The 17,371-nt window shown below is 44.2% G+C and overlaps 1 protein-coding gene across 1 annotated transcript in view; it reads right to left on the bottom strand.

Moving 5' to 3' along the window:
- Positions 1-100: 100 nt before the first annotated feature.
- Positions 101-17,371, bottom strand: part of YARS1 (tyrosyl-tRNA synthetase 1) — a 30,566-nt gene continuing 13,295 nt past the window's right edge. Inside the window, exons 5-13 of the mRNA XM_065930318.1 lie at positions 15,909-15,989; positions 10,877-10,969; positions 8,808-8,943; positions 8,269-8,354; positions 4,988-5,123; positions 3,910-4,007; positions 2,851-3,044; positions 2,180-2,321; positions 101-1,090 (exon numbers count right to left, since the gene is read on the bottom strand). Of these exons, the coding sequence (XP_065786390.1) occupies positions 980-1,090; positions 2,180-2,321; positions 2,851-3,044; positions 3,910-4,007; positions 4,988-5,123; positions 8,269-8,354; positions 8,808-8,943; positions 10,877-10,969; positions 15,909-15,989 (1,077 nt within the window). The 3' untranslated portion in view covers positions 101-979. The remainder of the gene's footprint in view (positions 1,091-2,179; positions 2,322-2,850; positions 3,045-3,909; positions 4,008-4,987; positions 5,124-8,268; positions 8,355-8,807; positions 8,944-10,876; positions 10,970-15,908; positions 15,990-17,371) is intronic.

Genomic DNA, 17,371 nt, shown 5'->3' on the forward strand with positions numbered 1-17,371 from the left:
TGGTCTGCACCCACATTTAGGAAGGAAAATGTTCTGGACCCCAAAGTGAGCCTCTGCTGCTCAACACAGCTGAAGGGAAAGTCAAGGTATCTGCTGTCCAGCCCAGTCCACCCATGCCCCCATTACAGGTTCAAAAGTCCAAGATACATACAGCCCTAGGCAGAGTGAGGAGCCCAGAAGCTGCTATACTGTATTCTCTCCAGAGTTGGTCCAGCTCACAGACAAGTCCCATCCAGGCACCCTTGTTCAGGTATTTTATTTCAATTTATGACAGTGACATTTAGTGGTTCTGAGATGGCTTATGGAGAAGTACCCCACACTCCCTGAAGAAAAAACCAGTCTGTGCCATCCAACAACACACAGCTGGTTCAGGGAGTGTCCCCACCTAGCCTGATCAAAGGACATTCCAGGAGCCCTGGGGCAGGCCCTGTCCCCCAGCGCCAAGCCTCAGAGTTGGCATGCTTGGGGAAAGCTGCCAGCCACTTGGTAGACCACTAGGTTCTCTGTTTTCCCTTCCCTCCCCTTTTCAAATCCCACAGTTTCCTGTTGGGGAGAGGCTGTAATTAGCCCAGTTCAGGCACCAGATCCCAGCCAGAGACAAGGCTGCCATGATAACTCTAGGAAAACTGGAAACCAATATTTTTCCAATTAGAAGGATTATGGCATAACCTTTTTCTGAGTTACATTATATTGAAACCAGATTTGTCAGATCAGCTGCCAAGGGAAGAAGGTAGGGCTGGACTCCCCGTGCTGCCCTGCCCCCATCACTCCCCAGGTCAGCCTCTCCCTGCAGCCAGACAGGATGCTCCTGGATCCTAGGGAGGCTGAGCTGCCCCTCACCAAGTCTTGTGCCTAAAAGAGTCCTGAACATCCTGCCTCAGTGTCCTGGGAGATGGATAAGCAGGTGATGGACGGAGCAAATTAAGGAGACAGCAGATGACTAAGGATGATGAGAGAAGGGAGGAAGGCGCCAGGTTGGCTAGCTGATGTTCCCCCCTTTCAGCGATTTACAGGAGACGGACCCCAGCTTGGTCATGAAGTTGGTTTGCTTCCACTGTGCAATGCACTCGTCAGAAATTTTAAAGTCAGCCTAGGCAAGAAAAATAACACAAAAAAAGTGATTATAGTGATGGTGGCAGGACTTCAATGCATCTACTGTAGCATTCTAAGTGAGAACAACCTCAATGTCCAAATAAGGTTTTGGATAAAATGATCATTATGATACTATACATATATATGTGATTCTCACTCCTCAGTATTTAAGATGGGTAAAATTTTGAAGCATAAAGTTAAAAAAAAAAAAGAATAAACATATAGTACGACTCAAACTACCAATATAAACACATTATCACTATACATAAAAGTCCAGAAGGAAACCAATCACTAATGACATTTTTCAGAACCAGTAGGTAGCAGAATTATAGATGTTATTTTTGTTCCTCCTACGTTTTAGACATTTCTACAATGAAATTTTAGTTTATAGCCTAGAAAAAAATAAGTTGATTCAAAAAACGAGCCTGGGAAACTAGGAAAGGAGGGAATGGACAAAGCCAGTTGTCACTTGCAGGAGTACGGAGAGGCAGAAACCACTCTAAAAGCCCTCCAGAAACACTTGTCTGTTGAGGAAACCAAGTATTAACTAGATAAAGCCACACGTGCAGTGACTTAGCTGCACAAAGAGAGTGAATCTCTGCTGCTTTATGCAGTGATGTAGCCCCAGCACCTAGAACAGTACCAGACATACATGTTAGGGACTCAACAGGTGCTGAATGAATGAATGAATGAATTCTGGACAGGTGATGCGAGTCAGTGCTCTTGAGAATCAGTGCTCTCACAACAGGTTGGGCAGGAAGGACTCCAGAAGGGCTCTGATCCTGGCTCTATCACTTCCAGTGACTCTGTGTGGCCGTGCTGGGGATCATCTCCCTTCATAGACTGAAGATCTAATGAGGAAACATCTCCAGTCCCTCACACGATGCCTCTAACAGTCTGTCAGTGCTCAGGACCTGTGAGGGCCCATGGGCTCCTCGGGCACCTCATTTGAGAGGGTGGAATGAAGGAAGAGAGGGGCTTAGATGCAGGAAGGCCAGCTGGGAAATGGGCAGGTGGGGAATCAGTAACAGCAATCTGCAGACAGTCCAGGCAGCCCCGGAAAGAGGGAAAAAGTGCAGCTTGTTACCTGCAATTTCTCAAAGACTTTCTTCTTGGGCTTCAGCTCTTCATCTGGTTGGCCCTTCTCATAGCCCTTCACAAACACTCGCTCACCAGGAGCAGAGCCTGCAGGAGGGTCTAGAGGCTCAACCATGCGGTTTACCCCTTCTCTGGAAGGACACACAGGACAATGAGACAGTGAGGCCATGGATGGCCTCCAGCCGCCGTGGAGGCCAAAGCATTGGGGCCTTTACCTCATGGGCTCTAATAGGATTTAGGGTACCCTCAATGCCAGAGCCCCAGGAGCTCCTCACTGCTGTACCACATCTCTGGACATTACCAGCACTGGGTCAACCAGGGCTTAACTGAAATCCTATGTCAGGAGAGATTCCAAAACTTGGGCTTTTAAGGGATATGACGTAATAGCCAATGAACTGGGTTTGAATCCTGGCTTCACTCATTACTAGTAGAGCGACTGGAGCATGCACATAGCTCTGAATCTTCAATTTCTATTTTAATACAGTTAACTTAAGGTAAAGTGCTTCATCCACAGTTCCTGTACAATAAGTAATTCTTCCATGCATCATCTTTTGGGGAGTGTTCTCAGGGCCTCCACCTGGTGTGTGGAAGGGCAGCATGTGGGCCACCCCCCCTCTTCCTGGCCTCCCAAGGCCCTCTAACCCCCCACTGCTCACTCACATAGAAGCACACAGGAGCATGCCTTGGGACTCGACTCCTCTCATCTTCTGGGGTTTCAGATTGCACAGCACCACCACCAGCCTGTCCTGTAGTTCCTCCTTGGGCACAAACTGCACCAGGCCGCTCACCACAGTCCGTGGCTCAGCTTCCCCCACATCAATCTTCTCCACATACAGGCTGTCTGCATCTGGGTGCTGCAACAAGAGATGTCAAGTCTTGGAGAGTATCACAGTGGAACAGATCATGGGGCCTGGTGAGTCCTCTGGCTACAGAAAGGGGCATCCACTCTCTACAGGGGCCCCAGAGGAACCCTCTAGAGTCAACTCTCCAGGTCTCAGATAGCAGACATGAGAAGGGGCTCTGAAGAGGCAGATTTGAGTAACATGAGGCTAATTACATGCATTAGAGGTGAAAGGAGTCTCTAACAGAGATTAAAATGGCCTGGAGTGCCTGGGTGGCCATCCTTATGGCTAAATGTGCGCTGGATCAACCCCAATCCTGGGGGCACTGGAAGATGGGGTACGGCTACCGGCTTCACCATCTCAAAGCATCAGCAGCTCTTTCAAGGTGGTTTTGGTGGTTGGTCTGTATGGTGAAAAGCAAATATATACTGGGAGAAAAAAATATCCAGACCACTGGTCCTAGGCCACTGGCTACAAAGCTTTCTGCGCCTCTGGGAAAGAGGAAGTCCTTCTTTCTTCCTTCACCATTTTCTGGGGTGGGGACAGGGAAGGACAAAGTGGCTGATCGACGATAAGGTCTGCAACTAGTCCAGACAAGCTGGGAGATACCAGGTGAGTCCATCAGACTGGATGTGATAAACAAGTTCCTTCTGACTAACATCCACTCTGTACTCTTGAGTTCCTGGCTGTGTTTGGTTGCATAAGGTCCAGAGATAGCCAGGGGAAAAGCCTGATGCCTCGAACTAGATGCTTAGGTGCTGACTTGCAGTATGACCTAAGGGCTGTTGCTTTCCATCCCAGGCCAGGTTTCCTCCAGATGGAAGCAGACAAACCTGACCCCTGTCTGCCTCTCCAGGACGTGGTGGAAAATTAGTACCTTGTCCACACTAATGACTTTCCCAACACGGATATCCAGCCGGGATGGGATGACCTCCTCTGGTTCTGAATTCTTGGCAGGGCCTTTGACAGCTGGCTCTGGGGATGAGAAGAACCCAAGGCTCAGAGCTCTCCTTCCCACGACAGATCAGCTGCTGATGCCCTCAAATAAGGACATGAGCAGGACTTAGTGCAGAATCCCCAGAATCCACCCACTGAATTAAAACAGAGGTGACTGCTGTTGAGAAGAGACGTGCCAGATTTCACTTCTCTCCCCCTCAGGTATTGGGCTGGAGGGGAGAGGAGGGGTTGGTGTAGCTTTGCCGCCATTCACACACTCCATATATAAGTACTGAGTCTTTTCTGGGAGGTCCCCACAAAGACTATCAGTGTTAACATCTCAGCTTCATGGCTACATGGCTGGTCAACTAAGAGCCAGTCACGAAAATGCAGAAGGGAACTTGGCGAATCTAGAGATCAGCTTCCCTAAGGAGCTGTGCAGGCCCTGCGTGAGCAGCTACGCCAGCCTCAGGGTCTGATGCAACCTCTCTCCTTAACTGAACATGGGTTTCACGAAAGGACCAATGCATGTGTCTCACACCAGCACTGACAGCACTGTTGGTACAGCAGGGTATAACTGCTTCAGGTGGCTCAGCGATGAAGAACCCACCTGCCGATGCAGGCGACGCGGGTTTAAACCCTGAGTCGGGAAGGTTCCCTGGAGAAGGAAGTGGCAGCCCCCTCCAGGATTCTTGCCTGGGAAATCCCATGGACAGAGGAGTCTGGTGGGGCTACGGTCCATGGTGTCGCAAAAGAGTCAGTCATGACTTAGCGACTAAAACAACAGCAAAATTGCTTCATGATACTGACCAAACCAAATTCAAGATGATGAGTTTTCCATTCCAGCAGTCAATGGGGCATGACATTCCTGCATTTCAGACCCTCCTGGCTTCTTGGGCCTGAACTGAAGACAAACCCTTTTCTGAAGCACTGACAGGCTCTCTACATGTCTCTCATGCTCTCTCATGCTAGCACCCCCCCACACCCCCGTTCCCGGGCCCCTCCCCAGCTGGCCTTACTCTGCTTTGAGGGATCTGGGTAGGCAGCGCTGGACAGTTTCTTCAAAGCAGGGGTATTGAACTTCTCCCGGATGGGATCCAGCAACTTGTTCAGGGCAACTTCAACAGAATTCTTTAGGTCTCCAGGGTGTACAACCTGCAAGTGTACAAGGCCAGGTGAGAAGGGGCACTGAACAGGTAAATGGGGTGCAGGACACCTGGATCTACTAAGGAAAATGTGCAGATAGAACGCAGTGTTTTCCCAGCAGTCTTATTTGAACCTTAGAACAACCTTGTGAAGCTGGCAGAGTACAGAAGGGGACACAGGTTCAAAAGGTTATCTAGTTTGTCAGAGACCTAGGTCTTCTGACACTGAACTCCATACTAATTTGAGAGTTTTTAGAGGCTAAATATTTCTAATTAGTCAAATTTCTCGGTACGTGCAAAACTGCTCAGTCATGTCCGACTCTATGCGACCCCATGGACTGTAGCCTGCCAGGCTCCTCTGTCCCTGGGATTCTTCAGGTAAGAACATTGCAGTGGGCTGCTGTGCCCTTCTCCAGGGGATCTTCCCGATCCAGGGATTGAACTAAAGTCTCTTGAGTCTCCTGCATTGGCAGGTGGGTTCTTTACCACTAGCGCCACCTGGGATGACTCGAACTCTTCCATTTACGCTCTGAGTAGTGGCATAAAGCAGGTATTATTTATATACAGGGAAACATTCACACAGGGAACCCAGGGGCTACAGACAGTCTGAGGGGGAGATGAGTGAGCAAGAAGGAAGAACAAAGGCTCTGAAGTTAGATCACCTGGGGTGCGAGTCCCAGCTAGCTGGGTGACCTCAAACCAGGCAGGCACTTAACCTCTCTGAGTTTTGGATTCTTCACTTAAAAATAAATGAAAATAACAATACTTGTATCTTCCAGCGTCAGAATAAGGATTAAATCACTTAACATGGGTGAAAATGATGCGTAGTGCTAGTACATGGTAGGAGCTCAGTAATTCCATTTTTTCTTCTCGTGTCCCACGACTAGAACCTTTACATGCTAAATCTGGCCCGAAAGGATCTTCTAAGGTATTCTGACAGATGTCCCTTAGGTATGAATACATGTAATAAAACAAATCCTATGTTTTTGTTTCTGATGCTACTCCTTCATTTTCTCGGGAATGGTGTTTTTATTGTTGTTGGCCACACCGTGTAGCATGTGGGATCTAGTTCCCTGACGAGGGGTTGAACCTGGTTCTAGGAGAGATAGAACCAAGTCCTAACCACTGGGCCACCAGGGAAGTTCTTCCTTTTTAACAAAAGAAAAGCTTTAGACCTGCCCTGTCCAATATGGATGGTCACAAGCCACATATGGATATTTAAATGTAAGTTAGAATTCAGTTCCTCTGTTGTACTGGTCACATGTGGCCAGTGGCAACTGTGTCAGTGCAGATAAGAACATGTTTACCATCACAGAAAGTGCTGCTAGTTATGTTGTCTTTCTTTAGAAACATTTCTTCTATTCCTTCTCAGTGAGAGAAAGTGAAAGTGTTAGTCACTCAGTCCTGTCTGACTCTGCGACCCCATGGACTGCAGTCCGTCAGGCTCCTCTGTCCATGGGGCTCTCCAGGCAAGAATACTGGAATGTGTAACCATTCCCTTCTCCAGGGGATCTTCCCGTCCCAGGGCTTGAACCCGGGTCTCCTGCTTTGTAGACAGATTCTTTACCATCTGAGACACCAGGGAAGCCTTTTTATCACTTCCACAAAAGACTGCTCATGAGGTTGAAGAGTTGAGTGTGGGTTCCATGGCCTGCCTCAGGCTGCAGACAGACAATTTCAGAGCAACAGCTGCCAAATATCCAAAAAATGGGCCTGAAGGAACCTCAGAACTCAGAGGTCACTAAGTCTTTTCTTCCATTGGACGCTCAAACCCTCATATGACATTGCCTCTGGCCTCTGCCTGAACACTTACCTCAGTGATGGGGAATGCAAGGGCAGGCAAGGCAGCCCTGCCCATCACCACATAACTGAGGTCTTTAAGCTTAAACAAGCCTCCCTGCAGTCTGCATCTGCAGTCCTGGTTCAGCCCTCTGCTGCCACAAGAAACCTCACCCCTAACTCAGGAGAGTCCTTCTTGGGTTTGAGGATGGGTGAACACATACTTGCATTCCAGTTCAACATGCCCGTTCTTTCAACTTGTGCTTTATGACCTGGTTTGCAACTGGTTCCCTATCACGGCATCCTTCCTCTCCCCATCAATACACTCCAGATTGTCATATAAACATTACAAAATTTATTTTTGTGAGGCTTATTTGACAAAAAACCTCACAAAAAATCCAACACAACCAAAATGGCCAGTGGCAACTGTGTGAGTGCAGATAAGAACAGGTATCTTACCAAAGGTACTCAGAACATTGGAGAACTGAATGATCAACTCCCTGGTCTGGACTCTACATTTCTGACGATGAGGCCAAGACTTCGTGAACATTTCTGACAGCCCTGTCATACTGCCAATTCAGCCCGTGTTCAGAGCCAGTCAAGACCGCCACTTCATCCACTATATACAGTCATTACTCGTTTCCTTTATCATCTGGCCCTGTCTTCCTCTACCACAGCGGCCCCCTCACCTTGCAGACTCCAGTCAGACTCTAAACCACTTGTCGGTCCCTAGATACCACACTGCTTCCTCTTACCCTGCCTCACACAAAGAATTCCCTCACAGGTTTCCTGAAGAACCCCTAATGAGTGAGACAGTGTGTGAACGTCATCCCCACCACAAAACTTTCCGAGCCAGCCAGTTAGTCACTTCCTCCTGTTCTATTTCTGGACCATGTATATATGGTACAGTAACCAGTAAATGACATTTATTTACATGTCATCCTCTCCTATGGACTATGAGCTTCATGAAGACTTAATCCTCTTTGTAATGTCAGCCCCCTAGCATGATGCCAAACACATGGGCACCTAGTAGGTCTTTTGTTAAATTGTGGAAATAGTATTCTCTCTTCTGTTCTTTTATAGCTGTGTCTCTTTTCTGAACCTTGATTTGGTACCTGAAATGCTTCATCTTGTTGGGTTTGGTCCTTCATTCCAGGTTAAGTCCTTTGGAGAGTGATTAAGACACCAACATACTAGCTTTCTGCCATTTGCTAATCTACTCCACGAACCATCTGAATCCTCATCTGAGCCATTAACAAAATATACAGCCTCGAGATCATCATGACAGAGCCCTTTGGCAGAAAGAAACTTGGTGAGGCCACATGGAGAGGTTTGTCAGAATAAGTTCAGTGGGGATAAGACTCCTCTGGTATTACCTCATCAGCAAAGTCCTTTTCCAGGTCCAAGTAAGCTGTGTAGGTTTTGTTTCCACCCCATTTTTCATCTCGAAGGATCACAAACTCTGTAAGAAAAAGGATTCATGCCAACAAACTCACAGATGATGGCGAGTCAGCATCCCTGGCCCAAATGTGTATTTGTAGTTTCTGCAATGTATTTTAAACTTAATCGTACAGTATTTTATTGTTATTTAAATTGGATCAGTGACAGTATTGTATACCCAGCTAGCATCCAAGCTCAGGGGAAACAATTGTGTCTTACATCTCTTTTGTATTACTCTACTCCACATGCCTGCCCTTCATTCAGAGTGGGTATGAGTGGTAGGAATGAAGGGGGCAAACACACAGACATCTCAATGATATCCCCACTTCAATCACACATTAACATATGAGAAATCAGAGCAGAGAATCAGAGAAGCCAGTCTCTGGAGGAAGACCGTGACAAGCCACAGGTATGACCCAGTACTGGTTTTGCTATTTTAGCCTAAACGCTGAGAAGAAAACAGGGAGTATCTTACCAGACTTGAGGGGAAAGAGAACATGTCTGATGAAGGCCAGAACGCCGTTGTTCTCCACATTCCCTGGCTCACAGAAGGCCTTCTTCAGTTTTTTCTTTACATCCTCTTTCCGATCAAGCAGATCAATCTTGGACTCCTAGAAGCCAGGGAGGAGAGGAGGACCTCTTGTGGTTGAAAATGAGAATATGCTCAACTCATCTGTATTTTAATTTTTTGGACAAAGATGTAAACATTAAATGACTTTAATAAGAGCAGAATTAATTGGAGTCAAGGACCACTCACAATACTACATAAAAATATTTTAATTTTTCTCTGTTCTTCCCAGGCCTTGTTTGTAGCATACAGAATCATGGCAAATTTTTACCTGGAGAATAAATGTCCTTGGGACTATATCATAAGTACCTGCGAGTGGCTACCTAGTCTTCACTTGTAGATTTTATGTTGTATTATATTCCTAATTTTTAGTGACAATGTAATTTATTTAGCAGTTTCTAAACTGTCAGATTTGCTCTCATCTTTACAAACTATATACAATGCTACAATGAACCTCTTTGCAGAGGTCCTCTTGCCTTCTCTAGGATTACTTCCTTAAGCGACCAAACACTGCTGGGCCCCGAACTGTTTTCCGACAGGCACACAGCTAGTGACACTGCCAACCGCCATGTGTGAGGAGATGTTTCCCGGCGATCGCCAACACCAGGCATTATTTAGCGCCTTTGTCCTTCACAGGGCAATGGGCTTTGTTTCTTATTTTGGAGTGACTGAGCTCATGCTCATTTGTGTCCAGTGGTTACCAAGCTCAGTCAACATGCGACTGGATGAGAATCACCTGGGGTGCTTAAAATAACGTAAGCTACTGGGCTTCACCCAAAGCTACTAAATCAAAATTCTGGGGGGTTGACCCAGGCATTTGCATTTTTAAAAGCTCTCCGTGTGGCTCTGATGCAGTCACGTTTTGGAACTGATGCTGGTGCTATTTCTAGGATGAAGACATGGCAAACGTGACCAAATAGGATAATCTAGAAATCAGACTTAAAGAACTAGTTGAATGTCCAAAATGACTTCAATTTGAGTCAACTAGTAGGCTGTGAAAGAAAACAAGATTCCTGAGTTGTTCCCCAGAACCACTTTATCAATGCCCCCCCAACGCAGGGTGGGGCTGGATTCAATCCCTGGTCAAGGAACTAGATCCCACATGCTGCAACTGAGAGTTCGCAAGCTGTAACAAAGATCAAAGATCCCGTGTGCTGCAACTAAGACTTGGCACTGCCAAATGAATAAATAAATATTAAAAAAAAAAAAAAAAAGAGAGTCTCTGAGGACAGGGCCTTACTCTACACACTCTCTCCCCTTTATAAAAATTCCCCAGGTGATCCTAAAGATCAGCCATGTTTGTGAACCCAGAACCCAGACTTCCACATCTTTGGGTTCTACCAATTCTTGTATTCTGTGCCCTTAATGATCAGAAGAAAAGTGTACCTTCCCTAAGCAGGACTTTAAATGTTAAGACATCATATTTATCAAAATCATCATATTAAATACCACCATAAGAATCAAAGTGCTAACTGGTGTCAACAAGGACCTACTGCATAGCACAGGCAACTCTTCCCAATATTCTGTAATAACTTATGTGGGAAAAAAATCTGAAAAAGAATGGATATATATATATATATATATAACTAAATCACTTTGCTATATACCTGAAACACAACATTGTGAATCAATTATACTCTAAAATAAATTAAAAGCTAAATAAAAAATATGTTACTTGGTGAAATGCAACTGCAGCCTTCTCATTAATAAGGCTGAACTTTGTCATAGTTGTATGGCTGAAGAAACTACTTTTGCCTGTACTTCTTATTAGTAGCAGTAAAACTTAAAATTATAATTGGATCCCATCAGAACTGCTTCAGTACTCAAGAACCACTGGAATTAACTGGATAACTTAAGATTCCTTATAGCTGGAATATTTGTACATCTTAGTTAGCCAGGTTACTTTTCTTTCTAGTCCTCAATTTCTTCATCTTTTGCTAAAGATTTCTCAACTCAAGTCAGAGCTCGTAACCTACCTCTTCTGAAGAGCTCATTTTGCTGCCAGTTAAACCTGGAACCATAGGATTCATCAGATGGACTCGTTTTGAGTAACCAAGTGCAGGGAGGTACTAGGAGTTAGAAAGAAACACACAAAAGCAGATGTTAGTATAAATTCCCCAATCTCATCTAACCTGGACTGTCACTTAACAGTCTGATATATGCCTTCCAATCTTTTTTCTACTGAATTTATAACTTTTCAATGGTGATCATAATATAAACAAAGCTTTTTGTCCCACTGTCTATTAGTATTAAATCATGAACCTATTGGACTTACTCTACCCACCATAAACAACTCTATTAGATTAGCAACCAGTGTAGGGCTACAAATCTGGAGAGTAGGGAAGCTAGGTGACCCCATACCTATCCTGGCTTTCTCCTTGAGGGCATTTTTGTTTTCAAACTGAGTGCTGAGAAAAAGAGACCAAGCAGAGAGCAGCAGTCTTAACTAAGCAGAGGAGACAGAGGATGTAAGGAGACTAAGGATTTGGAAAGGGTTCCGGACTGAAGAGGCCCTCCAAAAATCCCAAACTGCTCCTATGCTTTCCTTTATTAAAAGTTGTATTTATTTATTTTTGACTCTAGTGGGTCTTTGCTGCTGCATGCAGGCTTTCTCTAGGTGCAACAAGTGGTGGCTACTTTTTGTTGCGACACAAGGGGTTCTCATTGTGTTGGTTTCTCTTGTTGTGTAGCACAAGCTCTAGGTACATGGCCTTCAGTAGTTGCAGTGCATGGGCTCAGGGGTTGTGGCACTCAGACTTAGTTGCTCCATGGCATGTGGAACCTTCCTGGACCAGGGATCAAACCAGTGTCCCTTGCGTTGCAAGACAGATTCTTAACCACTGGACCACCAGGGAAGCCCCTCCACTGCTTTCTTAATTGAATCACAACTGTGCCAGAATTTGGAGAGACATAGGGAAGCACAGCAGAGAACAAGCTCTGATAGGTTGGAGACTTGAGCAAATTTTAGGGGCTGCACAGTGCTGGGGAGGCAGAAGTTGAAGTTCAGGTTCAATCAAAGCACAGAGGGCTTTGTGAATACCCTGAGATTTCATTTTAGTTTGAGACTCCAGAAAGGCCACATCCTAAGATAAGGTTTACCTCATAGGAGTAAGAGCAAACTGAAGTAGACCTATTCTACAAAGCCTAAAATCCACCCTTGACATGATCAAGGTGATGAGTCAGTAATTTAATAGCCTACAGAAAACACAGCACTCTGTATACATAATCCAGAGCAACCACAGCATATTTATGGTGTCCCTGATACAATAAAAAGGTACAAGAAATGGGAAGCAGAAAAAAAGGGACTGACAGACAAGAGGAAACAGTCAATAAAAGCAGACACAGAAACAATCCAGATACTAGAATAAGCAGATCAGGATGTCAGAATAACTATAACTGGTGTGTTAAAAGAAATAAAGGAAAAGATGAATGAAATGGGTAAAAGATGGAGAAATATAAAAGAGAACTGGCGTCTATTAAAAAAAAAAAAAAATGGAAGTTCTAAAATGGCACAGTATAATACTGGATGGATTTAACCAAAGACAGGATTAATGAACATGGAAGAAAAGTCAACAGATAATATCCAACTAAAACACAGAGGAACAAAGAAGGGGATACAAGTTCGAGTTCGATCTCTAGACGGAAAACCAAGGTCCCGCATGCCCCGGGGCATGACTACTGAGCCAGTCTGCCACAACAAAGATCCACATGTTTAAACAAAGACCCTATGTGCGTGTGCGTGTGCGCGTGCTCAGTCACTTCAGTCATGTTCAACTCTTTGCAATCCTATGGACTGTAACCTGCCAAGCTCCTCCCTTAGTCCATGGGATTCTCCAGGCAAGAATACTCAAGTGGGCTGCCATGCCCTCCTCCAGGGAAACTTCCTGACCCAGGGATCGAACCTGCGTCTTCTGTATTACAGGCAGATTCTTTATTGCTGAGCCACCAAGGAAGCCCATAAGACCCAATACAGCCAAGTAAATTAATATTCTTGAAAAAAACCTACCAAACAAACAAACAAAAAAACAGTTAAAAAAAAAAAGATGTTCTCAGATAAAAAGAAAGCTGTAAGAACTCCTTACTGAGAGACCTGCATTGCAGACACAAAACACAAAGGAGTCTTCAGGCCGAAGGAAACTGATCTCGGATGGAAGCACAAAACCGAAAGAAGGAATCAACAGTATCAGAAAGGGTGGTGGTGGTTGTTCAGTTGCTAATTCATATCTGACTTTCGAGACCCCAAGGATTGTAGCCCATCATGCTCCCCTGTTCATGGGACTTCCCAGGCAAGAATACTGAAGAAGGTTGCCATTTCCTTCTCCAGGGGATTTTCCTGACCCAGGGATCAAACCCGTGTCTCCTGCATTGGCAGGTGGGTTCTTTACCTGGCTAAGCCACCAGGGAAGCCCATCAGGAAGGGTAAGTGGTGGTAAATATACATGAAAATTGACTGTTTAGAAAACCATTATAAGTAGGTCTTTGGGATTTAAAATATATGTAAAACTAAAATATATGACAATAGCACAAGGGGCAGGAGGGTGTTAAATAAGGTAAAACTGTTGTAGGTTCTTGCATTGTTGGGAAGTGGTAAATACATCTAACTATAATGAATTACAAGGACACGTAATCTCTAGGACAGGGCTGGGCAAAACTTTTCTGTAAAAGGTCAGATAGTAAATATTTTAGGCTTGCTGGGTGATATATAGTCTCTGTTGCATATCTTTTTTCATTTTTTTTTACAACCCTTAAAAAAAATACAAAAACCATTCTTAGAGTTTCTAAGTCATACAAAAACAGGCCATCAGCTCTCTGTTAGAATAATAAAAGGTTTGATTAAAAAGTAAGCCACCTATACTTCATAAAAAAAAAAATATATATATATATATATAAAGAAAGAAAATAAAGTCAAGGAGAAAAAAATATTCTATATATTTGAATACATATATATATAGAGACACACACATATATCTATAGACACACACATATATATCTATTTTTTACATGGCTGACTTCTAACAACATGCTAATTTATTTTGTGTGTGTGTGTATATATATGCACGCTATGCTGTGCTAAGTCACTTCAGTTGTGTCCGACTCTTTGTGACTCCATGGCCTGTAGCCTGCCAGGCTCATCTGTCCACGGGATTCTCTAGGCAAGAGTACTGGAGTGGGCTGCCATGCCCTCCTCCAGGGGACCTTCTATATATATATATATATATAGATATGTATGTATATATAATTTCTTTACATGGATAAGACTTCTTGCTGTTTCTATGCTAAGTGTCTTGCATACTTACATGTACTAATTGCTATAACATTGCCTTGTTTTGTATTTTGTTACAATTAAAACCCTTTTTTCTTCTTTAAAACAAAATTTAAGAGATAAAATGGAATAGAAAATACCTCAATAACAGTAAAAACCTTACATTGTCAACATTTCCCCATTTACTAAATATATCCAAAAACCATTAAAAAATATCATATAGGGACTTCCTTGGTGGTCCAGCGGCTGAGACAGTACACTCCCAATTCCGGAGACCCAGGTTCAATCCCTAGTCAGGGAACTAGACCCCACATGCTGCAGCTAAGACCCAGTGCAGTCGAATAAATAAATAAATAAAATATTTTTTAAAATGTTATATTATATCCCACTGGAGGATTTATCTTAATGTATTCAACTAATCCCTTGCCACTGAATACTGATTTATTTCCAAGTTGTGCTCTAAATTGTGGTGTGTGTGCTCAGTTGTGTCCGATTCTTTCCAACCTCATGGACTGTAGCCCACCAAGCTCCTCTGTCCATGGAATTGTCCAGGCAAGAATACTGGAGTGGGCTTTAAAAAGATAACATGATAAATACTTCCATACAGAACTCAAGTTGCACTTTTATTTTTTTTAATTAAAAACATTTTAGAATCTGGCCACTCAGCATGGCTTGCAGGATCTCAGTTCCCCAACCAGGGATTAAACCTGGGCCCCAGCAGTGGAAGTGCCAAATCCTAACCACCAGGGAACTCCCAAGCTACACATTCCCCCCTCTCCCCACTCCAACTAAGCTGCACTTTAAAAATTATTTCCTGAGGACCCATTTGTGTAATTATTATTAGGACAAAGTGTAGAAACATTTTAGAGGCATCAAATCACCCATCAGGAATTTACATTTTCACTGGCAGTATTTTCTCTACTCCCTTGCCAACATGAGGTTTTGAGAAGCTTTCAAAAATACCAACCACTTCTTAAAAGCCCTTTTCAACTTATTCAAGTTGTTTCCCAGAAAAGAACTATTAGGGGTTTGTGCTGATTTCCTCTTCTAAACCCTGTTAACCTCATTTCAGAGAGGAGTGGTTTATGTAAGATCCAGAGAAATATGGACCAAATGCTCTGGGAAAGAACAGAAGTTCTATCTGGTGGTGCCTTTCCCTGGAAACTGAGCTATTAGGCAAGAAGCAAAAAAAAAGAAAAAAAGGGGGGGGTGTTGGGAATAAAAGAAGAAGAAGAAAATCCACCAGGTCTGAGGGCAGCTTCTTCGTGGCAGCAAGAGTATAGGCTTTTTAGTCAGACCTGAATGCTCATTCCTGCTCAGTCACTGACTGTGTGATACTGGACAGCTTTTTTATTCTCTACGCTCAGTTTTCTTATCTGCAAAACAAGGAGAATAATATCTACCGTACCATATAACTGCTGGGACTGGCACATTCAAGAAACTCTAATGCGGACTTCTCTGGTGTTCCAGTGGTTAAGCGGCAGGTGTGGGTTTGATCCCTGATTGGGGAACCAAGATCCCACAGGCTGCAGGGCAAATAAGCCTGTGAAATGCAACCACTGAGCCCACATGCCGTAACTAGAGAGCCCACATGCTCTGGAGCCTGCACACCGCAACGAAGATCCCACAAGCTACAACTAAGACCCGACCCAGATAAAAACATAAAACAAAATAAAGAGAAACAAAGAAAGAAACTCCAATGTATACCTCTGCGATGCAAAAGAAAAAAGAAAGAGGACACTAACCTTCTCCGCAAAGGTGAAAATCTTTCTCTGATCAACACCTCCAAACTGGGCATCCACTTTCAAATACTCTTCATCCAAGGCCTGTAGGAAGAAACACACGAGCATGAACTTCTACTGTATTTCTTCCAAATAGGTATAAGAATTCAGAAACTTTTGAAAACCATTAGAATTTTCAAAAAGTAAACCAGGAAGCAAATAAGCAGCATTCAGTCTTCCTGTTGGTTTCAAGAGCTGGACACACATTTGCTGAGTGCCTTCTGCAAACTCCACTCCATGTGGATATTATAGGATAAAAAAATTAGAAGAGTCTCTGCTCTCAGGAAGTTCACGATCCAGTAGGGAAGGGAAGGAAAAAGACAAATTATACTCACATCAAAGGTACCCAATTAATGAGGTAACCTGCAACAAGTGTCAAATAACTGGCAGTAAGAAGCAAGTGCTGTGAGAGCTCAGAAAAAAGGGGCAAGACTAAAAATTAGCAAACAAACAGTTACTACCACTTGTTACATGCCAGGCCTAGTGCCAACCCTGTGGATGTGAATCACACCCAGACCAGGATTCTGCCTTCATGAAGTCAATTAACTAGCTGAGAAGAAAGACACATAAACAGGTCATTTCAATACAGCATGCCAAGGGCTAACTTACACGTTCATTTAAGGAACATGCTAACACGAAGAAAGAAATGATTTTCTCTATCTGCTCAGCCTGGTGGCGGTGAAGGCTTCCTAGAACCAGACTGTGGGCTGAGATGGGTTCTGAAGAACATATAGATGTTTTTCACCATGGAGAGGAAACAGATTGTGAGAAGGCTCAGACGTGTGAGATGTTTAGGGAAACTATGACTGAGTCAGTCTGCAAACTCCAAGGGGTGTGAGAAGTGGTGAGTGATGACGTTAGACAAGTTGGTCAGGACGCTGAGTGTATGTGAGGGTACCTAGTGTCATCCTGGCCACTGAATGATTTTAAGGAGGGAAGAACCACAATTCACGTAACTGTAGAAAACCACACCACTGAGACAGCAGAGTGCAGAGCTGTGGCCTGAGGGCTGGAGACAAAGACAACAGCGAGAAAGCTGCTGTGAGAGTCCAGGTAAGAAACAACAATGAATGAAGTTGGTGGGGGGGCTTCCCTTGGGGCTCAGCTGGTAAAGAATCCACCTGCAGTGCGGGAGACCCGGGTTCGATCCCTGGGCTGGGAAGATCCCCTGCAGAAGGGAAAGGCTATCCACTCCAGTATTCTGATCTGGAGAATTCCATGGACTGTATAGTCCATGGAGTTGCAAAGAGTCAGACACGACTGAGTGACTTTTACTTTCACTTTGAAGTTGGTGGGGATGTAGAAGAAGAGTGAATTTAAGAGATTTTTAAGTAGGATTAATAAAATTTAGTATCTGATTGGACATGGGGGAAAAAGAAAGGAGAGGAAGAGAAAGGTAAGCAAGCAGTTAGGCGCAGAACAGCACT

Source organism: Muntiacus reevesi, chromosome 3, assembly GCF_963930625.1.
Source record: "Muntiacus reevesi chromosome 3, mMunRee1.1, whole genome shotgun sequence".
NCBI lineage: Eukaryota > Metazoa > Chordata > Mammalia > Artiodactyla > Cervidae > Muntiacus > Muntiacus reevesi.